Below are 23,772 nucleotides of genomic sequence, written 5' to 3' on the forward strand. Positions count from 1 at the left end.
GCTCAGAAAAGATTTAGCTGTGCTTTTTTGGAGATGAATAGTTCTTCAACCCTTTTCTTTTGTTGATAATTTCCTCAGGCTGCAAAAGAACGCCGATTATTTCTGGCAGATAGTCGTCGAAGTCAACTCCGTATGTTCGGGCCAATATTATTGGGCACGCAATTAGGAGCACAAATACCACCAGAATCAACATCAAAAGCACAAAATATGCAACCGTAATTTTTGTTCGAGCCCTGCGCTTTCCGGGTGAAAAGACCGGTCTTCTAATCTGATTTCGAGGCTTCAACCATAGCAGGAGGTAAGAATGACAGCTATCGATATATGGGACGAACAAGAATGGGAACAAGCACACCAAGATGAAATGAGAGGTGACCAAATCGCACGCGAAAACTGAAAGCTCAATAACCTTGCAAATAAACTCTCTTCCGGGCTGGGTTAATGTATGGCAGCCGAGGCCGGACGTCAACCATTTTCCAGACCACCACGACCGATTGGACTTATCATGTTTGAATTCGCGGCTCAAGAACACAATAGTAAGAAGCTTGAAGATAACACTTTGCAAAAGGAATGAAGCGCAGATTCCCAAAATCGATTTGGAGATGTCCCAATTTTGACACAGCAACATGAACTCAAAAAATGCAAAATGATTTACACATGCAAGGATATGGGCAATGTTGGCTATGAAGTCAGGGAACTTCTTGAACATGTGGCTCAACAAAGGCCCTAAAATTGTCGAAATAGGGAACAAGGCCAACAGAATTCCCACGTTGATCACAATTGGGCCCAAGGTAATGACAGCGAGTCTTAGAATTGAGTTCGAAGGAGGACCACTTATATCCTCATTTTGTGAATTTGCAAACAAGTAGGCCACGATTACAATCATTGCAACCAGCAGACGAGAACCCACTTGAGTTATCAATGCCGCTAAGAAAGACGGACGCTTGAAATCTGATTCTAGATTATCGTTGCCTTTACCCAACTTTTTTCTTTTTGCACCTGTGAGTTGCATTCTTGAACTCCTGACATGTGTCACCCAGGAGTCTTTCTTATAGAAAGAATTACCGCTGGTTAGCCACGTCAGGAAATTCTTGTAATCAACAAAAAACTCGGTGAATTGGAACTGGTTCGGATTGAAAAGGAATGGCGACAAGAAGAGAGCAATTGCCGTACACCAGAAATATAGCAGCGCGACGTTCCACATGACCAATGAGCAGTAAAGAAGCATCAAGAACATGGTAGAGGCAAAATAAAGACTCTCAAAGCAAAATCTGCTATAAAGAACTGAGAACGAAACTCTTATGGTAGAAAACCCTCTTCCTGTGGCAATATACTTTGCACCTCCAATTGCAAGATCATTAACAAGCGACTGAGCATAGATTCTGCACACAAAGACCTCAAAGAATGGAGACATGGACGCAAAATGGCGTGAAATCCGAGTGAAGCATTTCCATATTCCTCTCTCCGTCAGTTCTTGGACACATAGTGGAAGAAATGAAATGGAAAAGACTATGAAGATCGACAAGATACATCTTTGCACCCATGCGATGACAGGAATAAGGCTGACACATCCTGCAGGTAATCTCAAATCTGTGATAGGTCTATCCTTATCGTACTCACAAATAATGGAGTCATTTGTCAATGCTGCCAGATTGATACAGAACAACATGAACATTTTCAAAGAAAGAAGAATGAAGACATTGTTCAGGTGAAAGCCAGGATGTGCATAATAGAAGGAAAGAAACCTATCCAATGGCAATTGAGTTCCCAGGTAGAAATATTCACGTGACAACATTTGTTCTCCCATTCCTGCTCCGATCTTAGTTGTAAAGTTGAGAATTGATCCAAATCCAAGATCTCTTCCTTTTCCACACTGGAAATATTCACAATGTTTTATTCTTCCTCCTCGCAATAGAGCATTCATGCCAGCATAAATGTCCTCGTTGAGATGCAGACCTTTTTGCGACTTCGAGACACCGCCTCTAGTCGTCATGAAAATAGAGTTCAAAAAGTCAGGGTGCCCATAGTGGAGCTTTCCTCCGACATAAGCCAGTGTACGGGCAAACAGAGTTCCAAAAGTTTGTTCTTTACCGGCTGCCACATCACCGAGGACTCCAATGTTTTCTGAGAAAATATACTCTCTCGTTCCAATGATTGCAACGGGATTCTTTGGAAACAAAAGGCTTTCACTAATATTCTCGATAGGCTCGAGATAGGGATCGATTGGTGGAGTAAGCTCCTCAAACTCAGCAAGTATACTTCTGATCTTAATACACTCTTCCAAATAGTTGTCCTGATTGGCGTCGATTAGTTGAATGTATTCTCCTCTGCAGAAAATCAAGGAATGATTTTGGTTATCCGACTTTCCGTCACCTAGAATTGGGTTTCCAGATAGTTTAATTCGGTATTTGGGCTTCCTTGCTCCATTCTCAAGAATATCACAGCTCCCGTCGATCAAAGTCGAATAATAATTCAGTTCATTTGTTTCAGGATCAAGATCGTAATCAATATATGCAATCTGAAGTTCGGGATAAGTTCTCAATAGGAATTCTTTACATTCGTCTTGTTCGGCATTAAAGTCTTTCAATTTTTGCAGCGAAACCACAATTCTGAATTTTCGTTGTGCTACTACGCTTGCCTCTTCCATTTTCTGCTCTTCGGTAGGCGTGTCTAAGTTTTCAGCAGCATACAAGAGCTTCAATGCCCGCGAATAATTCATGAAGCCAGATACAGTACGATACAGCGTTTGAGACCTCAACGAGGCCCAAACACGAGTTCGTAGAATATATTCTGGGGTAGCAGCTTTGAAACCAACTGAATAAAAAGCCAAATCGTTATTCGCTTCAGCTGACGCATTACCTGTGTTGAGTTCTGATTCTTTAGCCAAGAGCTTAGTGTCTCTCACAAAATTATGCCATTCAAGAGGATAGAGCTGTTTCAAGTACTCCAACAGAGTAACGTTCGAGTATTCATCTTCCTTTTTTATGATCTCTTGTAAAGACAATGTGATTTTCTCGGAGTGATGTGGAATGAGAACCGAAAAAGTTGGCATCTGATCTATTGGTAATGGCTTGGGAATAGGGGTGGAAAGAGAATGTGCAAAAAAAGTAAGTCTCCTGCTTGCCTCTGAGTTTGGATCAAGAACTTCTTCTTTCTTATGGGGACTCTCACCGTCTTCCTGCTCCATAAAGAACCTTGGCTCAGTTAACAGAACATGCCCATCCGCAGTGGTGGCTTGCTGATAAATGAGATTTTGAAGATGGTCAATAGACAGCAAATGCTCTCTGTACATCGAGACCACGATAGAGTTCCATATTTGACAAACCATAGCTTTACGTTTGGAAACATTGCTAGCGGAAATACTCTGTTGGGAAAGAATCTTGGATGCGATGCGTTTTGGCAGCCGAACGAACATGTTTCTCCAAGGGGTCCATATTGATACACCGCAGTAGAATGAGCGACATACGGAGAATGCAACATTCCAGACAATATACCAGAGGTAAGTGTCAAGGAAAAACAACAGCAGATCTGTAAGGATCATTAACACGAGAATGATTGATGCTTGCCTTTCACACAGAATTGAGCCGAAGTATTGCTCGCCGACACATCTGTTTAATTTCATCACACTTAGTTCACGAACGGGGTCTCTCAAGCTTAGAGTTAAGAAGAAGTATGACTCAACAAACTTGGAGATTAGGACTCCAGCCCATAGCCCGTATGAAGCTAATAAGTTCTTACCTTTGAGCTCATGGAAGGAGTCGGTGAAGTATTTCGCAGGAAGATGATGTCTCCGTCTTTCAGATCTGACATTGCCGGCCAAAGAAGACAAGGGTACAACAGATTGATATATGACGATAAAGATGGAAAAGAGAAACTGACTGATGGAAATAGCCAAGCTAATCGGATTATCAACAGACATATCTGACCAAAGGAAGATGTAAAGTGATGGACACAGGTTGACCGCAAAAAACGTGAGAGTTAGAAGGAATCTCCAAAACACCGATTGTGCGCCTATCCAGTTCCTGGGGACGAAAATTGCTTCGCCTAGCAAAGAGATCAAATTTATGAACGAGACGACACATCCTGCCAAAGACAATGCAGACAAAGTTGCTGAAACGCTCGGCTGATTATCTCTGGAAGGGTCGTAGTCTTCCGTGTAGAAAGTGTAAGAATTGAAACAGGTGTAATACCAGAAGACACCAATGTGGATGTTCCAGATTCTGTTGAAGTTGACCAAAATGTGAGCCCAAGTTCTATGTTCTTGATATGTTTTCTGAAATGCCTTTTTCCACACAATTCTATTCAAGTAAAGGAACCTTTCACAGGGCAGATAATCCATGAGCTTCTCCTTACTATCCAGCCGTATTTTCTCCAGGCCCTTGCGGTACCAGAAAAGTTGATTTATGTCGTCGTATCCTATGATTTTAGCGTGATCTTTGTCACGCAAGATCCATTTATCTCCAATCTTCTCATATAGCTGATCACGATAATAGTTATATAATGGTGTAATAGCATGATCCAAGAAACTATTTGTGATGGGCTGTATCTCCTTTGTGAATTCTAAGGAGTAGAAGATGTCCGCACAACATTTGAAAATGAAGCAGAGACATTCAGGCATAAATCTGATGTTGTTTGCTTCTCCCCAACAAAGAAGATAAAGGGCTAATTGAATTACACAATCTTCAGGGAGGAAGGAGTTCATTGTTTGGGACCACCTTAGTTGCGAATCATCCAAAGAGTAGTTAATGTTCTTGGATTTCTGATTTGCAAATCCTATAGTGTCATCGATATCCATCTGTGAGCCAAAGTACCATTTTCTGTAATTCGCGTTTAATCCACCAATATAGTCAGCATGTAAAGTTCGGAGTGCGGTCGCAGGTCCCATTCTTGCTGCTCTGGAATCTAGCATTCGCATCAAGTAATCGTACATGTTTTTGGTATTGTCGTGTTGGAACCCAAAGATTCGAGATAAATGAATGAAGATGGACTCAATGCGCTGTTTTGTAATGGGGACCTCATCATCAGGGGCCCAAGAAGGGTAGGGATCATAATAGTTTTCATAGAGATCTGTGAGACCTCTCTCTGCCAGGGTCTCACCAGGATTTTCGGCCTGAGCAAAGCTTTTGACTCCAAAAACATCACCTAGTCTATCAATGTTGTTCCATCTGCTAGTGTTTAGGTAGGGTGTTTTGAAAGCACTGAAAGGCTGGGTAGTTTTCTCGCTCAACGGAGAATTCAGGATTGGGGAAACAGAGCCTGTGGACGGCTGTCTTTTATTTGGCGCTATAGGAAATCATGTTAGTATCGAGTTTTGGTGGTGCGAGTTGGAGGGTAAATGCTTACAGTTTCCGGTACTTCTCTCCTCATCGGTCTCGTCTCTCAAATCGTAGGCGTTAGACCTATACGCTCTGGCCCGCCCATAAGTGTAGTTGAGCAGATCGTCGTCGTCTTCCTCACTGGAGGACCCATCAGAGATCAACTTTAGTTGCCTGTTGTAAGACATTCCAAGTAATCTTAGCGGACGCTATCTATCACACAGGTATGCGAAATCTTCCAAAAGTTGTCCTTGTGAGAATAATTAAACAAAAGAGGGAGGAAAAAACTAGGCACCATTTAAAAATAAAGGATCCCTAGGTGCGAGGGGTGTGAAGGGCAAAAGCTCAGAGGTTTTTATTTTTCCAGTGACAAGAACACGTCCTTAGGAAAAACAATTTCACGTCGCCATGCCATTTGACGTTTCTCTTTATTCGATACAGGCCGTTATTCTACTGGATAATACTGGCAAGCGCCTTTTTGCCAAGTACTACCATCCACCACACGGCCAGGCCACAGACGAGCTGGCCACGAACGAAAAAAAACAATTCAGTTTCGAAAGCAATCTGTTCGGCAAGACATACAAGCAAAACTCCGACATTATACTCTTCGAGAACAAGGTGGTAGTGTATAGAGAATTTGCAGACGTGATTATATATATGGTTGGCGATCTGAATCAGAACGAGACTTTAATGTACAACGTTCTGCAAGGACTGGTGGGGGCCCTGGAGATCATTCTGAGAAACCAAGTCGACAAAAAATCCATACAAGAGAACTACGACATGACGATCCTGGCGATTGATGAAACCGTGGACGACGGAATTGTGCTGGAGACCGATCCGAGTGTTATTGCATCCAGAGTGTCCAAGCCTCCTACCGAGGACGTGGCCAACATCAAGATTGATCTTTCCGAGAAGGGCCTGCTCAACGCTTTCAACTTTGCCAGAAAAAACATTTCTGACCGCTTACAACAAGGTTTCTAGAGTAATGAATTGAGCTATCTATTTCTTTGATTTCTTAACCGGATTCTTCCCCTTGTCGGCCGCAGCTCCTGCAAGCTTCAATTTCGATGCTGTGATTGTCAGCAGCGCGTCCTGCTGATTTATGTTCTCAATCAGGTTTTTCGAGTCCGTCCAAGGAGCATTGTCTTTTTTCAGCGTCTGAGTTTGCAATTGCAGGACTCTGACGGCTTCAGACAACGCCTTCCCTTTTTTTAGTGGACCTGGCTGCACTTTCACTTTGTATGTGTACTTTGATAATGCGCTGTAGGGTGCAAACACCAGAATACAGTTCACAATGCTGTCCGATTCTTTGGGAGCAGGAATCAGCCCCGAGATGATCTCGTTGTATGGCGTGGTGTCCGTTTCTTCCGCAGAATCCTCAAGCTCTCCAACCAGCTTCTTCAAAAGTCGGATATCCTGCTGTTTCTTGCGTGTCTTTCTGTCCAGGCCTTTGTTTTCGGGCTGTGTCTCCGACTTCTCAGGCTGTTCCTTCTTCTGCTTCAGTGTTCCCAAAACTTCCATCCTCAGACGTCTTTCCTCTTCGTCCTGGTCCTTGTATTTCTGCTTGATTTTCTTCAGTTTGCTTTTCTTTCCTCTGACAGTCGTGTTGATCATGTTCTCTGCAGAGCTAGCGGGCCCCTCTGTTTCAGCCGCCTCTGCCGGAACAGACGTCTCTTCACCCTTTTCTTCAACGTCTTCCTCTTCCACGCTTCCTAGCTTCTCAAGCATGGAAGTCAGCTCCTGGATTTTCAAGTCCACACTGTCATCCTGTTGCGCAATCTCAAGCCCAACCTCCTGGATTCTGGATTTCGCGGAATCGCGATATTTTCTAGTGGTCTCTTCATCGCCCAGCCACAATAGGCCAAAGCCCATTACGAGCTGGCATGGCGGAAGAAACGTCTTCTCGCCTTGGATGTTGAGCATTCCGGCCGGAACAATGCTTCCGTCAAAATCTTTTTTCGACACCTGCGTTCCCTTCACCATCCACGGGCTGGTCACCATTTTATTGTCCCAGGCTTTGGAGGCCGACAGAGAGAAGATTCCTGCTTGGAGCAGCGTGCTTGGCGGAATGTCCTTGTTTTTGAACGGATTTTTCACAATGACTTTCAGACCGTCCAGATCGTTCGAAACGAGAACGTCGTTATTTTTGTCGAAGTATCGGTAATAAATAAGATCGACTTGGGTATCGTCGCGCCCAGCAATGCACAGATGATTGTCGCTGGTGATGAACCACCAGAACTTCTCGAACCAAAACTTTGCGCGGATTTGCTTCAAGCCGCTTGGCTCCTGTGATTTTTTCTGCATGCGCTTGAGATCTTGCTGGATGGTCCTTTCTGTATTTTTTATGGCAATGGAGGCACTGTTTTTGGTTTTGTTCTGCTTATCCAGCGCCGCTCTCATGGCATCAAAGTATCTCGTAGCATTGGCGTACGCCGACAACGACAAGTCGATGGCAACGGCAACCGGCCCGCTTTTTCGCTTTTCCTCGCTGTCACTATCGCTGTCACTATCGCTCTGTTCCTCGATGTCCGGCAAAAGCACAGTAATCTCGTTCTTTGCTAAGTTCAGCGGCAGCTTGATCATGTTGGCGATAGGATTTCGCCTCTTCTGTTCCATGGCAACAAGTTTCTCTATATTGGTCCAGTCCATCTGCTGATCCAGCAAAGCCTGGACGCTCTGTTTGCATTGCTCGATTTGCTCACTATGGAACGTGATCAGCTCTCCCTTCCTGTAATTGATCGCCTGTTGCTCCTCTAGGCGCTGCAATTTAGTCATGTGTTCGTCTTTCACGGTTTGCAACCGTTTGGCAGCATTTGCCTGCTGCTGCTGAATTTTGAGAACAGCTTTGGACGACTCCAGAGTGCTGAAAAACTTGTCTAGCGTTCGATTGTAGCCCTTCACTTCCTCAACCCTCGTGTTCTCCTTTTTCTTATGCACAGGCTCGAACGGATGGAACTCGTCATAGACATACTCGAGGTTGTCGTACGAGGCATCCTCTTCCGGCTTGAAAAACGGATTATGTTTGCCGATGATGTAGCCGGAAAGCTCGCCGGCGGGCAGGTTTGTCAGTCTGTAGAACTCCTGCTCACAAGAATTGACAGCGGCGGTCACTTTGGCGAGCAATTCCTCGTCCTGCACAATTTTGACGCCGCTAGAGGCCGGATCTATCCCGTTTTTGGAGAGCTGGATCTGGATCAGGTCAGACGACAAATACGCCGCGTTCAGGAACACCAGCTTGGCAATCGACGGAACCTTGGACGTGTTTTCGGACGCAGACTTGGCCCAGTCATATATCTCCGCCGAGGTGTAATGACGAGGTTCCAATTGGCCGTGCTCCTCGAAGAGCGACCGGTCGAACATCCCATACGTGACACCGACGGCATATCTATCGTTATTTTCGTGCTCCTCGACGAGTCTGAACAGAGACAGGATTTTGCGATCAGAGTCTAGCAGAATGATATTTCCTGCGCTAAAGAATTCCAGGACCAGGTAGTACATACCGTCCCCAAACTCCAAAACCACGACTCTATCGTTGCCGACCTGCTTGATGTTCGACAATCGCCGCGACTTTAGATGTTTTCGAAGCTTGACGACAAAATTGGAGGGTTCCGGAGCCGTTGGGCGCTGGAACTCGGTCAGATACACCTTGAAGCCACTCTCTATGACCAGATTGGCCTTCGAGTCAGGAACGCTGAACTTGAGAAGGAAAGAACGAGGATTGGCCACCAGGTTATACACGTTCTGAAGACGATGGCCCTTGATGGCATGCTCTATCTCCTTGACGAGGACCCGAATATCAAATGCACTGACTCTTTGCTTCATAGTTTGCCTTGATGGAAAATAAATATTTGTGACATAAGCAAATATAAATAAATCTGTTCCAGATCTTGTTTTACAACCATGGAAAAGAAGATCCAGAAAGTGGCTGACATCCTCAAGAAAGACGACGTCAAGGTCACGTTCTTTGTTGGGGCCGGGATCTCCACGAGTTGCGGTATCCCCGACTTCCGCTCGCCAAAGACAGGACTATACTCGAACCTCAAGAGGCTCCAGCTGCCTTATCCGGAGGCGGTGTTTGACATCGACTATTTCCGCAGAAACCCCAAGGCATTCTACACACTGGCAGAGGAGCTGTATCCGGGCAAGTTTGTGCCCAGCAAGTTCCACTACTTCATCAGATTGTGTCAGGATAAAAAGAAGCTGAAGCGTTGCTACACCCAGAACATCGACACGTTGGAGCGCCTGGCAGGCGTGAAGGACGAGTTTATCGTGGAGGCACACGGCTCGTTTGCCAAAAACCACTGTATCGACTGTGATGCCGAGATGGAAACCGAGGAGCTCAAGAAGCAGATGAAGAGCAAGATTCCAACATGTGCTAAGTGTAAAGGCTATGTGAAGCCGGACATTGTGTTTTTCGGCGAGGCCCTGCCTCCAAAGTTTTTCGACAGATGGGACGAGGATTCGTCATCAAAGATGGATCTGGCTCTCGTCGCTGGCACCTCCTTGGCGGTGTATCCGTTTGCTGGTCTTCCTGCCGAGGTGAGCAAAGATTGCACGAGAGTGCTGATCAACAGAGAACAATGCGGCGATTTCAAGGCCAACCCGCGCAAGTCGGATATCTTGCTGCTTGAGAGCTGCGACAAGGTTGTCGAGCAGCTGGCTAAACTGCTGGGATGGGAAGAAGAGCTCGATGCGCTGGTGGAGCAGGGAAGAACGGCCCTGAAAGACAACAAGCTGCACATTCCAGCGACCGAGGAGGAACTGGAAAAGAAGGTGCTAGCGGAAGCGGAGGCCATCGCAAAGGTGGAAAGAGAGGAAGAGGCGAAGGAGGAGGAAGAGATCGACCAATTGGCAGACACACTGAAAAATGTCAAGGTGGACAACTAATTTACACTATTTATCAGCCTCTCTAGTGGTCGATCAGCTTTTTCATACATATCTCATACGCCATCCGTCTTCGCAAGTTCTTCATGTCCGACTGCGAAAATAGCAGCGGGCGCTCTCTTGAGACATAGTCGACAACCGTGCACATGAACACCCCACAGTCGAAACCGTTTTCCTGCTTAGGCGTTTTCATGGAGTCGAAATGGTCGTATAGCGAATAATCGATGCCGTTCATCGAGTCTCCATACAGCTTCTTTGTCTCGTTCACCATATAGTCCTCCAAGTTGTACAATATATCGTCGCCGCTTCCATAGAGAGAATCATAGTATTGGAACGCTTTTTCCTTATTATTGATGACGCCCAGCGCCCAATGCGACTGGTTCAGATTAATTGGCACAAAAATGTAGTCCAACTTGGTGACGTCCACCTTGGCACGCTTGGTCCATCTCCGCACCGAGTTATATCCTCTGGTAGATAAATTCGAGTAGAAATGGGTCGAGAAAATGTGGATCTGCGGTAATGTCGTTGGATGGCTTTTTGCCCGCTCGTTGATCAGGCTCATATAAAAATCAATCACGTTATCGTTGAGCCACTTCCTGTCGCACAGCGTCTTCAAGTCTCTGGTGTATATGTCGATGTTGAACGCACTGCACACCAGGAGCTGCGGATTGCTGCTTCTCCAGAACTTTTCCACCGTGGCCAGCTGGTCGGCGCTCAAGGGTTTCACTTTGGCATAGTCTCTGGACTTGGTGAGCTTAATCAGTTCCTGCATCTTGGTGCGCTCTTGCATGATCTTCTGGTACTCCTTGAAGAGCTCTGTGGACTCCAGGTTCTCCACATAGTCGACATTATCCTTTTTCAGCCATTCTAGGTCTCTAAACCGAGACGCTCTCCTGTCGCGCTTCCGGTCCTCCTCCAGCGGGAACATTTTCTTGATGGAGTTTGTCAATTGAGACGCTCTGTTCCTTAACTCAGAATCCGCGTCGTACGGCTTTTGCTCCTTTTGTTCTTTGTAAGTCTCTGGCCGGCCAAAGTTTGATTTGAGAAACATAGCCTCAATATTCAGATTTGATCGCACGTTCTTTGGCTTATAGAAAAATGTTCCGTAGTCGCGCGCTGGAGCGTCGTCCTTGGACTCGTTCAGCTTGCTGGCCAGCTGACCGATCTTGCTTTTCCTGCTAACAACGATGCTATCGTCCACATTCTTAACTTCAGATCCTTCCATCGGGGTGGAAACGCTAGCGGGAACCAGCTTGTTAAACAATTCAGCTATTCCGTCCACCTCGCGCTTGATCGGAGTGCTTTCCACCTTTTTAGCGGCTTCTGGCGTAGGGATTCTTTCAATCAGCCTGATCAGGTGTTTTCCGCCGATGATGAGGAAGAAGACCACCCAAAGAGCGGTTTTCTTGCCGAGCTCGTACAAGATTATGAAAAGACACCTCAAGAAATCGATAATGTCAGTTTCCGGTACACTGTGGTCGCGCTTGGCCGGATTAGCCAGTTTCTGCGGGTTGATTGTTTTGCTCTCAAACGCCGGACGCTGAGGGAATGAGGGAATGCGCGACGACGGGGCAAAGTTATCGTTCAACATGGACTCTCGAGGAACAAAAGGAATACTGCCCGTGTTGGAGTTGGCCGAAAGTTGCCGTGGCTCGTACAGGCTACTGGCGTTGCGGAAGCTGGGCAGGTTGCTGTATGTGAACGATGGGGCAGAGGACGGGAGACGAGAGAACATCGAGAAGTCCCTGCCTGAAGCCAGGAAGTTACTCTCGTCGCTTGTATGCCGTCCGCCGCCGATTTTCGCGTTGATGTCGTTGAAATCCGGCATACTACCAATTGTTTATGTTTATGGTGTCCAAAGCTTTCTGTCTTATAGTGCGACACTATGACACATCACTTGTGATATATCAAGCTACAGTATTTTTTTTTTTATCTCAGCAAAAATAAATCGGTGTATGGAAGTACAAAATAGAGGTTTGTTATTTCATTCAATATTATTTTATGACGGTTGAGACAGACCAGTACAACGCGACGCGCCGCATAGCCGGCGCGGTGTCGAACCAGGCGTCGATAGATCAGCTGGGCCATGAAGTGTCCGAGTCGTCGCTCTTAAACGACGGCAGCGCAGGCTTTGTACAGCTGTTCAAAGAGAGCTCCGTCGAAGAGATCCATGTCATGGCATTTCTGCAGATGATGCTGGTGTCAGAAAAACTGGACGAGTACTTCCGTGTCTGGATCAATCACGTGGACAGGTATCCAAGTAGCACAAACCTGGTGGCCTGGGACTGTCTGCATAAAACTCTGGCCAGGCTGGCAGCCGAGAAGTTTGCCAATGTGACCACCAAACAGCAATTCGACTCGGTTTTTGCGAAACTTGCGGGAGATAGTACGTTGACCACATTTGGTGCCATGGTCCAGCACTTGCTCGCCTTCAGAGTGCTGGGAGATTCCAACGAAGTCAAGTCTTCGTTCGAACACACCGTCATGAGTCGGCTGTCCAAGCTAAGTTTCCCCAAAGCTACCGAGTCGAACCACGAAATTGACCTGCTCATAGATACCGTCATTTTCATTTACCAATACCACCGCCAGGACTTTCCTGTGGACACAATCATTGAACAAGGTCTGCGCAAGTCCTACCAGAACATACCACTGATGAAGTTGTGGTGTCTGGCATCTATACAGAAAAACGACATAGATACGCTTGTGCCAGCCTACAGAGTGTATCTGGGCTACAACCATGAGCGGACAGTGCAGAATTTTGGCGGCCACATTGATATTTTCGAAACCATAGATCTTTCGAGCAGTGTGTTGGGATATCTCGTCTCAACCAAGCTGCAGCGCAACTTATACGACCAGGTGGTCGTCTGGTACAACGACCTTCGAAACATGGTGGAAAAGGACCTTATAGAGATGTTAGGAGAGGGACCATATACTGTGCTGCTGACTCGCAAATTGGCCTTAATCTGGTACATGCTCGGTAAAATCTCACAGCAGCTGTGCCACACCAACACAGTGACCAAGGAAATACTGGACTCGCGGCTCAGCAACACGCTGAAATATTTTGAGCATGCCGTTCAGCTTGTTCAGAGTCTGCCAGCACACCAGCCCAACGATACACAGATAGGCCGGTGGTATTTCGATTACTCTTTCTCACTGATCAAAATGGGCAGACTGAAAGATGCCATCAAGAACCTCAAAATTGCAATCAAACACGACCCGGATAATATCCAGTATCTCAACATGATCACTCTAGTGTATTCAGCTACGGAGGAAAATTTGGATAAAGCGCTGAAAATCAGCTCTGAGGTGATACTCAACTTAAAATCACAACTTGCCGAGACGGACCCTGCCGAATTGAGCAGCTCGCGCAAATGGGACATTCTGCAGATGTTCATGACCTACATCACGCTCGTGGGGGCCGATCAGGACACGTTCGAGGCGGTTGAGTGCATGCCTATGTTTTTTGAGGTTGTTCATCAGCTGTTTGGGTCAGAGATCAGCCCGGGCGACTCCGCAGCCGTCGAGGAGGTTTCCGAGAAGGTGTCTGAAAACGGCAAGAAAAACATCCTCCGCAAAATCAAGTCTGGTCGAGGAAAAAAACCGGCTACCGTGCGCGTGACTAACAATTTGAACTCGCAGGAAACCAAAATGGTGCACGATATTTGGCTGTGGACGTCCAAACTCTTTGAAAAACAGGACATGGTGGATGACGCAGAGGGCAGCGTGGCAGAGGCGGTCTCTGTGCAATCTGAGACGTATCTCACACATGCTCGGCTGGGCCAGCTGTACATTGGGCTGAACAACAAGCGAGCTCTTCAGGAGCTGGAGGCATCGCTGGACCTGAAGGAGGACGGCAATGTGGAGGGTATTTTGGGTTTTTCGAACCTAGTTCTTTTTGCGAACGACAATTCGGTGTTTATTAGCGACGTGGACCGCATGGCTGCCATTTCGAGATGCAAGAACTATCTCGAATCGCTGACGACAAACTACAAGTATTTCCAGATCAGCGACATCTACTACGACCTGGCACACATCTACGAGCTGACAGGCGACCGTGAAAACCAGGAGAGGTGTCTTACAAAATGTGTGGAGCTGGCCGACAGCCAGGCAGTTCGCGTGTTTGACGATATTTTTTAGGTTTATTTTTAGTTCGCGGAAAATAATAGATTGGCAGTGCAGACCGTTTGAGACAATTCCCAAACAAGAATGATGAAGCTATAAAAAAAGGAGTAAATAAAAGGTTTCTGCGAAAAGCGTGTTCCAAAATGTCTTCTTTCAAGATCGGGTCTGTGAAGACAGAGGAGATCACCTTTGAGGACCTGGCAGAGGAGCACGACTACAGGGTGTTCAATTTTTGGACTCTGGTCAGCTACCTGATCATGCTCACCGAGATCTGTCTGAGTTTCGGGTTCCTGGCCTCAGATATATACACTCTGGTGCAGATCTACGCTCTGAACGATTGGGACAGCTACCACGCCATCAGCTATGTGCCTCTGCTGGCCTATAGGATAATTTTCACCACGTGTATTGGCATCTCCATGACATGGCTTATAGCCAACTGGTGGTACGGAATCCACATCTATCGAACCAACAGCATTGTGCGGTCGCATCTGAACGATGTCGCCCGCCAGATCAACTCCTTAAAGTCCTACGAACGTTTTTGCATTTACGAGAGATCCACCACCAAGTCGTTCTTCGACTGGTTCTCTCTCACCACATACCGCTCCTATTATTTTTCCATCTACCTGTGGCTTCTGGCAGATACTCCGAGACAGATTCTGAACGGCGCGACGGTGGCCTATTCGATCTCAAACTCGTTCACGTCGAGCGAGATTGTCAACGTCGTGGTGGCTATTGCGCAGACCAACAAACGCGAGGCTGTGCTTCTATCATTCATGACGTTTTCCTTTATTGTGTGGGTGATTTTCACGGCCAAGTACATCTGCGTGATCATTGGCTCGTTCTTTGTGGTCAGCAAGGTCCACTCCAGACACGGAACCACGTTTAGAAAATACTGTCGACGCTTAGTGGCCGACAGCGTGATCGAGCTGTACGAAAAACACGAGGAAGAGCTACGGAGAAACCACTATCGGGAGTACAAGGACAGGGCAGACCTGGCTGAAAAGCCTGCATCTTTCACCAAAGAGTCTCTGCCCTTCAGAGACGCCTACGACAACTTCTCCAAGGACTCGCTGCAGAAACCGGTTTTTGCCAGAGATCCGTTCAAATCGACCAACAACTCGTCCGATTCTCTCCCCAGCTTCCCCGAAGATCCTTTCAACGAGGTGATCAACGTCTCGCAGACCAAACATAACCGGGCCCTGGCAGAGAAGCTTGATATCCCGTATCCGCAAGAGCTGGCTCTCAGTAATTCCACTATGACCGACTTCGACCCCCACGGACAGGACATCTACGTCTCCAAATCGAGCACCTACTCCTCGCGCAAGCCGAGCGACAACTCGATAGAGCGCACGCTGCTTGTCGACCGCGCTCCCCCACGCAACATCTACGCTTCCGCATCGCTCGACCAGAACCTGAGAAAATACACATAGATTATATTGAATTTATCTACCAGCCTCTCACAGACAGTTTTTCCTCCTCTTTCAGGCCGCTCACTTGGATGCCACGCATCGGCTCGCCGAGATCGAAGCTCGCTTTGAGAATCTGCTCCGGCTCAAGGTACCAGTGCACCGCCTCGACAATTGCCTTAGCCAGCTTGGCAGGGTTGGAGCTCTTGAAAATTCCAGATCCAACAAACACTCCATCGCAGCCCAGACGCATGCACAAAGCAGCATCGGCGGGCGTTGCGATCCCGCCCGCGGCAAAGTTCACGACGGGTAACTTGCCCGCGTTTCTGACCAGCTCCAGAATAGTGTCCTCACTCACTCTGAACTTTTCCGAAAACCCCTTCAAATGCTGAAGACCGGACTTGTCGTTGGGATTTTCTAGCAGAACGGAGCAATTGGCCATCACATCGTCTATTTCGCTTCTGATCTTGCGAATGTGGTGGATGGCCTCGCTGACATCGCCTGTTCCGGCCTCACCTTTGGTCCTGATCATGGCCGCTCCCTCTACAATGCGTCTAAGAGCTTCGCCGAGGTCTTTTGCTCCGCAAACGAAAGGCACTTTGAAGTCGTCTTTGTCCACGTGGTACTTTCTGTCCGCGACGGTGAGGACTTCCGACTCGTCAATGAAATCGACGCCCAGAGCTTCCAACATCTCTGCCTCCACCGTGTGTCCAATTCTGACTTTGGCCATGACCGGAATCGACACAGCATCCATGATGGACCTGATCATATGAGGGTCAGACATACGAGCAACACCACCTTCTTTCCTGATATCGGAAGGCACTCTTTCGAGAGCCATCACCGCAACAGCGCCTGCTTCCTCGGCAATTAAGGCTTCCTCGACGGTTGTGACGTCCATGATAACGCCCTGTTTTAGCATTTGGGCCAGACCGGCCTTCTTTTGGAAATCGGATGCACACATTTGTTGAGGGGAGAGGGCTGGGGAGCAGGTCTTTTATAATTATATCTTAAACATGTCCTGCAGCGTGCATATTTACTTTGAGAGGGGATTTTAAAAGTTTCCGATATCGCGATTTTCCACATTCGGGTTTGCGAGAGGGCAGCACCATAAATAGCGACAACCCCGCCCAGTTGCGCCAATGACTCAACAAGACTCGAAGACGCACATAGTTGTCGGCGTTCTATCTGTCCAGGGCTCTTTCAGGGAGCATTTGGACCATTTAAATGTGTTATTCACAGACCTGAATTCTGCTCCGGAATATAGCCACTACCAGTTTTCTGCAAGAAAAGTCAAGCAGCCAAAGGATTTAGACGGCCTTAGCGGTATTATTTTGGTTGGCGGCGAGTCCACTACCATGTCGCTGCTGCTGCAGCACAGCGGGCTGTTTGGACCTCTAGCCCAACTAATCCAATCAGGCAAGGTTGGTGTCTGGGGAACTTGTGCTGGCTTGATCTTGATAGCAAACCAGGTTACCAACACCAAGGTTGACCTGGGGGATTGCAAGTTTAAGGTTCTTGGCGGTCTGGACGTCTCAATTGAACGCAACTCGTTTGGACGCCAGGTTGACTCATTTACCCAGGTTCTTAGCTTTCAAGAATCAAGCGTGAGATCTTTCGAATGCGTGTTTATCAGGGCGCCAGTTGTGACTGGAATTTTGAGCGAAAAGCCTTCCGTTGGCACAAAAAGCTCTGTGGTGGCAGAAGTGTTCGAGGCCAATAATCACTCCGTGGAGGTCCTATCAGAGGTGGAAAAAGATGGAAAGACACTGATTGTTGCTGTTCGACAAGGTCACATTCTTGGCACGTCATTCCACCCCGAGCTGGTGCAGGACTACCGGTTCCACAAGTGGTTTGTAGACGAATTTGTTTTGAAGCGGTCGATCGACGCATAAAATAAAATTCGCGAAAGCGATACATATATATATAATTCCAAAAAAAGTTGTCGAAAAATTGAAGCATTTAGTCATGTCCGAAGTTGTGACCGATCCTCAAGAACAGTTCGAGTGGATTACAAAAAACCTCCAGGAGGTGCTAAATCCGCAGATCATCAAGCATGTCCTGGAAGAGGAAAAGCGGCCGCTGAAAGTTTACTGGGGAACTGCTCCTACGGGAAAACCTCACTGCGGCTACTTTGTTCCTATGACCAAGCTGGCCCATTTCCTCAAGGCCGGCTGCGAGGTTACCGTGCTGCTGGCCGACCTACACGCTTTTCTGGACAACATGAAGGCTCCTTTGGAGGTGGTCAGCTACAGAGCCAAGTACTACGAGTATGTGGTGAAGAGTATTTTAAAATCCATTAATGTGCCAATTGAAAAGCTGCGGTTTGTGACCGGCTCAGAGTACCAGCTGAAGCCGGAGTACACAATGGACCTGTTCAAGCTGTCGAACTTTGTGACGACGCACGACGCCAAGAGAGCCGGTGCCGAGGTTGTCAAACAGGTCGAGAACCCGCTCTTATCTGGTCTGATTTACCCGTTGATGCAGGCGTTAGACGAGGAGTATTTGGGCTGCGACGCCCAATTCGGAGGTGTGGACCAGAGAAAAATCTTCACGCTGGCTGAGGAGAACCTGACGACTCTGGGCTACAAGAAAAGAGCGCATTTGATGAACCCTATGGTGCCTGGTCTTGGCCAGGGCGGAAAGATGTCTGCGTCGGACCCCAACTCGAAGATCGACGTTCTGGACGAGCCAAAGGTGGTCAAGAAGAAGATCGGCGCAGCGTTCTGTGCCCCGGGCAACGTCGAACAGAACGGCCTTCTGTCCTTTGTGGAGTACGTTCTTGGTCCAATTTACGAGCTCAAAAACGGCAAAGACAAATTTAGATTCCATGTTCAGAGACCAGAAAAATACGGCGGAGATATAACATACAACTCGTTTGAGGAGCTCAAGCAGGCGTTCAAGGACGAGCAGCTGAGTCCCGTTGACCTCAAGGCCGGTGTTTCTGACGCCATCAACGAGCTGCTGGCCCCAATCATCAAGGACTTCAACGAGTCGCCAGAGTTCCAGGAGGCCCAGCAGAAGGGCTATCCTGCCCCGGTCCAGGAGAAGAAAAAGACGAAAAAAGTGAAGGACAGGGGCTCCAAGTACCCTGGCGCCAAGGGCGGCGAGAAGAGCGACGACAAGGTGGCCGAGACGGCCCAGAAGCTCGAGCAGACGGCTCTGCAGTAGAATCTAAGGGCTGTGTAGATAATAAAAAATTTACCTATCTCCAATTTATGGCCGCAGAAGACTCGACGGGTCGGCCAAAACGGTCGAACATCGCGTGCGAACGGTGTCGCAAACGGCACATCAAGTGCGATGGCGAGGGTCCGCCGTGCAAACGGTGTGCAGCGGCGAACTCCGCGTGTGAGTATACCGAGGGAGAGGCCAAGGTTGTGATATCGATGAAATACTTAAGCAAGCTGCACGACGAGATCTCGCGACTCAAAATTGAAAACGCTGTGCTACGCAGCGCCACAAAGACGGGCTCTGCGGACCCCGTGGCGAAGCAGAAGAATACTGAGCCAGAGTCGCTGTTCAAGCAGCCGGTCACGAGCTCCACCAATATGAATATAAACCAGCTGCTGAACCACGAAAACAAAACAGAACACAAGGGCAGCGAGGTGATCCCGCCATTTTTGGACAAGTACGGTAGTATGGTGCATTCGCGCACGGGCGAGGGGTTCTATATCGGCAATTCGTCGATGACTCTTTTCGGGTTGGAGATCAACCGACTTATGGCCCCGCTAATGAAGAGCCGCAGCTCACAATCGCTGGACGCCCCGGAGCTGGGCTCAATGGGCGACACTGTGCTGGAACGCGAGGGCAACGCGTACAGAATCATGCTGGGACAAACACCGTCGCGGTCGGGCACGAACGTCAATTTTGCGCTGCCCAGCTACAGCTACGCGATGTTACTGGTGGACACATTTATTTCGTACAACGACGGGTGTTTTTACTTTTTCAACGAGGGACTGGTGAAAGAGAACTTGCGACGGATCTACAACGACGACGGGAGTGGGCCCAAGCCGGATTTCGGCGGAGACGGCAAGGACGAGTCTGTACTGGAAACCATCTGGTTCTGCAAAGTGCTGCTTATTTTTGCGGTGGGAGAAATATATCTAGGGACAGTGAACGATCTCAATGGATACAAGCTGAACGACAAGCGCAAGAAACAGAAACTGGCTAAGTCGCCACGACTGCCAGGCTCGGGGTTTTTCCTACAGGCCAGCGAGCTTTTCACCGCGCTCTTCTCCAGCGGAGCCATCGATAACTGCGCTAAAAAAGGCGGCATCGAGGTGCTGCTGCTGTACGCATTCTACCTGCAGGTGGCTGACTGCACGATCTCGTCGTACTTCTACTTTGGAATAGCGCTACGCGCATCGCTGATCCTTGGCTTCCACGTCGATGTCGGAAAAGACTCCATCAATCGGTACGAGCTCGAGCATCGTCGCCGACTCTGGTGGACCGTGTACATTTTTGAGCGGATGTTGGCATCCAAAGCTGGGCTGCCGCTCTCGCTCACCGACGACGACATCTCCACAGAGCTGCCCGACGACTTCGACATGTCGAATCCTCCACCAGGCTGCGAACACTACATCTTCCCCGAGGCAGAGTTTATTCGCAACTGTGTGAAAATCACCCAGATCAACGCAAACATCCTCCGCAGGCTGTACACGCGCCAGCCGTCCAGCAACATCCTGCCCATCGTGCACGAGCTCGTGGTGAGCCTGTTCAACTGGAAAAAACAACTGCCCGATTACGTAAACTGCGACTTCCAGCAGCCAGAGATCAACGTCAGCAGGCTCGTCGTCAACATGATGACCGAGTACTTCCAGGGTATCAACCTGGCGGTGCGGCCGCTGCTATTCCATTTCGTGCTTGTGAACTTGCGCGCTCAGAACCCGAAAAATGGCGTCTTTCTAGACCTCACCAAGTACTCGTCCACGGTGCTGACTCTGCTCAACGCCTCGTTCCAGGCCTCTATCAACACCATCCGCTCGCTTTGGGCGCTCGTGCCGGAAAACATGCTTGCGCTGTTTGGCTACATGGACAGAGAGTACTTATTTACGTCCACGGCAACGCTTGTGCTGTTCAACGCCACGTTTGGCGTGCACGACGCCACGCTCGAGCACCTGGACCACGCCCTCGTCATGTTCACCAAGATGCGCAACCTCGGCAACCACCCGGCGGCGCTCAGACGCGATCAGATCCTCAAACTGATGACCCTGCTGGATTTCAACGGCCGCAACTTAGAGCTTGTCAGAAAACACACAGACAACGTCGACGCGCCAACGCCCGACTTCGATCACGACCCATCCAATAGGGGCCCCTCGCTTAGCCGGCCGGACTCGAGTCTGCATCTGGGCGAAACGGGTCTTCGAAACCATCTGTTCCGAGACACCTTATCGCCAATGGTGTCGGAAGCTCCGAGCCAGAGCCAGAGCCAGTTCTTCTCGCCGTCGCTGCTGCCGTCAATGGCGCCGCTCAGCGACGTGCCGGATCTCGCAAATATGGTAGCAGGCTCTGAAGACATAGAGCTGTGGAGAGACGTGACGAACCAGGCCGTCTGGCTGGCCGGGGACGCAGAAACAGACTTTAATATTTTAAGCAGAATTTGATATTCCGAGACCTGATACTCTTGGGTGTTTAATACTTCCATAGTAACTACATTGTAGTCTATAAAGCGGAACAAAACCAATAGAACTAAATAAACGGACACTCAAGCAGTATAAACCGTGGTACACATTCATTCTGCTAGCAAATGCAAAGAGCGCCTGCATCGACCAAATTCAGGCACTGGCTTCCTTGTTCTTGTACTCCTCGTAGGCAGATAGCGCCTCCTCGAATTGGCTGTTGAACAAGTCTCTGTCCTCCAACAGAGCCAGGATTTGTTGGTTGTCCATCTCCAACATCATACCGGTGATCTTACCAGCAGCCTCTGGGTCTTGAGCCTTACCAGTGGCGACAATAAGTGGGTATAGCTCCTCTCCAAGCATTCTCTTCTGCTGCTCAGGAGGGAACTGGGGAAGAACCTGAGCCAGCGATGGAACAGCACCGTCCTCGCGCTTGCCTCTTGGTCCCGCTTGAGGAGGCTGCTGGCCTGGTCTTCCACCTTGATAGTATCTTTGTTGAGGCAATCTACCGTTCTGTGGGTACTCGTTGAAAACCGGTTGCATGTACATTGGCACAGGCTGTCCGTTAGGACCCACTCTGAATTGACCTGGGCTCACTGGAACACCCTGGCCAGGTCTTGGCATGCCCTGTTGCATCATCATTTGCTGGCCTGGGGCAGCAAATGGAGCGCCTCTGGCTCCCGGCGGAAGGAAGCCTGGGTTCTGGCCGTAGAACATAGGTGCAACAAATTGACCCATGCCACCCTGAGCAGCAGCCTGTTGCATTCTCATCTGGTTTCTGGCTTGGATCTGCTGCGAAAGCTGAGATCTTCTCACCTCCTTTCTTTGGGCAAGAGCAACGTACAATGGCTTTCCGGCCACCATTCTCTGGTGCATCTCGGTGATGGCCTTGGTAGCCTCTTCCGGAGAGCTGTAGCAGACGAAACCGAAACCCTTAGACTTGCCGGCATCGTCAAGCATCACCTTGGCAGAAGTGATGGTGCCGTATGGCTTGAATTCCTCCTCCAATTTGGCGTCGTCAATAGAGTCGTCCAAGTTCTTAACGAACAGGTTGTAGCCCTGGTATTTGTTCAGTTGCTCCTGTCTGGCAGCCTCGTACTGGTGCTTCAAAGACTCCATTCTCTCGCTCTTCTTCTGCGCTCTTCCAACGTAAAGTTTCTGCCCGTCAATATCCTTGTTGTTGAGCTCCTCAACAGCCTTGACCGCATCCTCGTGCTTCTCGAAGTTGACAAAACCGAAACCTCTGGATTTTCCAGACTCATCCTTACTCAAGAAGATGGAGCTGATGGTACCGAATGGGCTGAAAGTCTCTCTCAACTTGTCCTCGTCCCAGTTCAGGTTGATGTTCTTAACGTAGACGTTGGTGAAGTTGGCGATCAGCTCGCGCATCTTCGACTGTCTGTCCTTCTTGGCAAGATGAGGACCAACATACACTTCGTGATCGTTCAAAAGCATACCGTTGACGTTCTCAATGGCAGCCTTGGCAGACTCAGACTCCTCGTAGTGGACGAAACCAAAACCCTTGGAGTTTCCGTTTTCGTCGGTGGCGATCTTACAAGACAAGATCTTACCGAAGGCAGAGAAGGTGTCGTGCAAGGTCTTGTTGTCAATGGCAGGGTGCAAGTTCTTGATGAAGATGTTACCAGAGCCATTTCTTCTGAGAGAAGGATCTCTTTGAGACCACATGATTCTGCAGGCCTTGCCCTTGATTGGGGTGTAGTTCAGCTCCTCCAAAGCCTTCTCACCGTCGGCGTGGCTCTGGAAGTTGACATAAGCGTAACCAAGGGACTGCTTGGAAACGGCATCTCTGCAGACTCTGATGGTCGAGACTTGTCCGATAGGCGAGAAGACCTCAAACAAGTCAGACTCGGTGACAGATGGGTCCAACTCTCCCACGTAGAGGGAAGCCAGGGTCTCCGAGTTCTGGGTTGATTCAGCGGTTGATGATTCCTCGGCGGTGGTGGCTGGGGTCTCAGCAGCTGCTGGGTCGGCAACAGACAACTTTTCAGCCTGCTCGGTGATTTGGTTAATTTCTGCCGATGACATGATGCGAACTGTTATAAATCAGACAAAATTTGAACGCTGGTGAAAGGGTTCAAAAGATGATTTGATATTTTGAGTTTTTCGAGTTTTTTTTGACTTTTTTTTGTACTTTTTTGATGGAAAGCGTAAATTATACTCCTAGTTTTACTTTTGTCAAAGCAAACTTGGCGATGGATGTATAATTTATTTGTTTAAAGGTCAAAAGACTGGTAGTTTAGAAAGAACAAGATCCAAAAAAACCTACTTTTATTTCTACTAATATTGTATTTTTTGCTGAAAAATTTTTTTTTGGTTCTCAACGCCATGTCTGAAAAGGGAAATAGTGACCGTGGTCGTTGGACGCGACTATTTTTTGGCTCTGCCAAATAAATCATCTAGTGTATTCTCTCT

General features: G+C 48.3%; 12 protein-coding genes across 12 annotated transcripts; 7 read left to right on the plus strand and 5 right to left on the minus strand.

Moving 5' to 3' along the window:
* Positions 1-13: 13 nt before the first annotated feature.
* Positions 14-5,500, minus strand: HPODL_04085 (1,3-beta-glucan synthase component FKS1; the record flags this gene model as incomplete). Its single annotated transcript, XM_014078866.1, has 2 exons — positions 14-5,253; positions 5,341-5,500. 2 exons carry the CDS (start codon positions 5,498-5,500, stop codon positions 14-16), a joined length of 5,400 nt encoding a protein of 1,799 aa, XP_013934341.1.
* Positions 5,501-5,720: 220 nt separating this feature from the next.
* HPODL_04086 (Zeta subunit of the coatomer complex (COPI)) lies at positions 5,721-6,293 on the plus strand (the record flags this gene model as incomplete). The annotated part of the gene is made up of 1 exon (XM_014078867.1): positions 5,721-6,293. One exon carries the CDS (start codon positions 5,721-5,723, stop codon positions 6,291-6,293), a length of 573 nt encoding a protein of 190 aa, XP_013934342.1.
* Positions 6,294-6,311: 18 nt separating this feature from the next.
* On the minus strand, positions 6,312-9,134 carry HPODL_04087 (uncharacterized protein; the record flags this gene model as incomplete). Its single annotated transcript, XM_014078868.1, has 1 exon — positions 6,312-9,134. The coding sequence occupies one exon, from the start codon at positions 9,132-9,134 to the stop codon at positions 6,312-6,314; it is 2,823 nt and encodes a 940-aa protein (XP_013934343.1).
* Positions 9,135-9,212: 78 nt separating this feature from the next.
* HPODL_04088 (NAD-dependent protein deacetylase HST2) lies at positions 9,213-10,199 on the plus strand (the record flags this gene model as incomplete). The annotated part of the gene is made up of 1 exon (XM_014078869.1): positions 9,213-10,199. The coding sequence occupies one exon, from the start codon at positions 9,213-9,215 to the stop codon at positions 10,197-10,199; it is 987 nt and encodes a 328-aa protein (XP_013934344.1).
* A 22-nt stretch (positions 10,200-10,221) lies between these two features.
* HPODL_04089 (Ubiquitin-like-specific protease 1) lies at positions 10,222-12,024 on the minus strand (the record flags this gene model as incomplete). Its single annotated transcript, XM_014078870.1, has 1 exon — positions 10,222-12,024. The coding sequence occupies one exon, from the start codon at positions 12,022-12,024 to the stop codon at positions 10,222-10,224; it is 1,803 nt and encodes a 600-aa protein (XP_013934345.1).
* Positions 12,025-12,197: 173 nt separating this feature from the next.
* HPODL_04090 (uncharacterized protein) lies at positions 12,198-14,333 on the plus strand (the record flags this gene model as incomplete). The annotated part of the gene is made up of 1 exon (XM_014078871.1): positions 12,198-14,333. The coding sequence occupies one exon, from the start codon at positions 12,198-12,200 to the stop codon at positions 14,331-14,333; it is 2,136 nt and encodes a 711-aa protein (XP_013934346.1).
* Positions 14,334-14,461: 128 nt separating this feature from the next.
* HPODL_04091 (putative vacuolar membrane protein) lies at positions 14,462-15,748 on the plus strand (the record flags this gene model as incomplete). The annotated part of the gene is made up of 1 exon (XM_014078872.1): positions 14,462-15,748. One exon carries the CDS (start codon positions 14,462-14,464, stop codon positions 15,746-15,748), a length of 1,287 nt encoding a protein of 428 aa, XP_013934347.1.
* A 16-nt stretch (positions 15,749-15,764) lies between these two features.
* HPODL_04092 (Pyridoxine biosynthesis protein pyroA) lies at positions 15,765-16,685 on the minus strand (the record flags this gene model as incomplete). Its single annotated transcript, XM_014078873.1, has 1 exon — positions 15,765-16,685. The coding sequence occupies one exon, from the start codon at positions 16,683-16,685 to the stop codon at positions 15,765-15,767; it is 921 nt and encodes a 306-aa protein (XP_013934348.1).
* A 178-nt stretch (positions 16,686-16,863) lies between these two features.
* Positions 16,864-17,616, plus strand: HPODL_04093 (glutamine amidotransferase subunit pdxT; the record flags this gene model as incomplete). The annotated part of the gene is made up of 1 exon (XM_014078874.1): positions 16,864-17,616. The coding sequence occupies one exon, from the start codon at positions 16,864-16,866 to the stop codon at positions 17,614-17,616; it is 753 nt and encodes a 250-aa protein (XP_013934349.1).
* Positions 17,617-17,689: 73 nt separating this feature from the next.
* HPODL_04094 (Tyrosine--tRNA ligase, cytoplasmic) lies at positions 17,690-18,892 on the plus strand (the record flags this gene model as incomplete). Its single annotated transcript, XM_014078875.1, has 1 exon — positions 17,690-18,892. One exon carries the CDS (start codon positions 17,690-17,692, stop codon positions 18,890-18,892), a length of 1,203 nt encoding a protein of 400 aa, XP_013934350.1.
* Positions 18,893-18,939: 47 nt separating this feature from the next.
* On the plus strand, positions 18,940-21,324 carry HPODL_04095 (Proline utilization trans-activator; the record flags this gene model as incomplete). Its single annotated transcript, XM_014078876.1, has 1 exon — positions 18,940-21,324. One exon carries the CDS (start codon positions 18,940-18,942, stop codon positions 21,322-21,324), a length of 2,385 nt encoding a protein of 794 aa, XP_013934351.1.
* A 171-nt stretch (positions 21,325-21,495) lies between these two features.
* Positions 21,496-23,385, minus strand: HPODL_04096 (Polyadenylate-binding protein, cytoplasmic and nuclear; the record flags this gene model as incomplete). The annotated part of the gene is made up of 1 exon (XM_014078877.1): positions 21,496-23,385. The coding sequence occupies one exon, from the start codon at positions 23,383-23,385 to the stop codon at positions 21,496-21,498; it is 1,890 nt and encodes a 629-aa protein (XP_013934352.1).
* Positions 23,386-23,772: the final 387 nt, after the last annotated feature.

The sequence above is a fragment of the Ogataea parapolymorpha genome, chromosome V, assembly GCF_000187245.1.
Source record: "Ogataea parapolymorpha DL-1 chromosome V, whole genome shotgun sequence".
NCBI classification, from domain to species: domain Eukaryota; kingdom Fungi; phylum Ascomycota; class Pichiomycetes; order Pichiales; family Pichiaceae; genus Ogataea; species Ogataea parapolymorpha.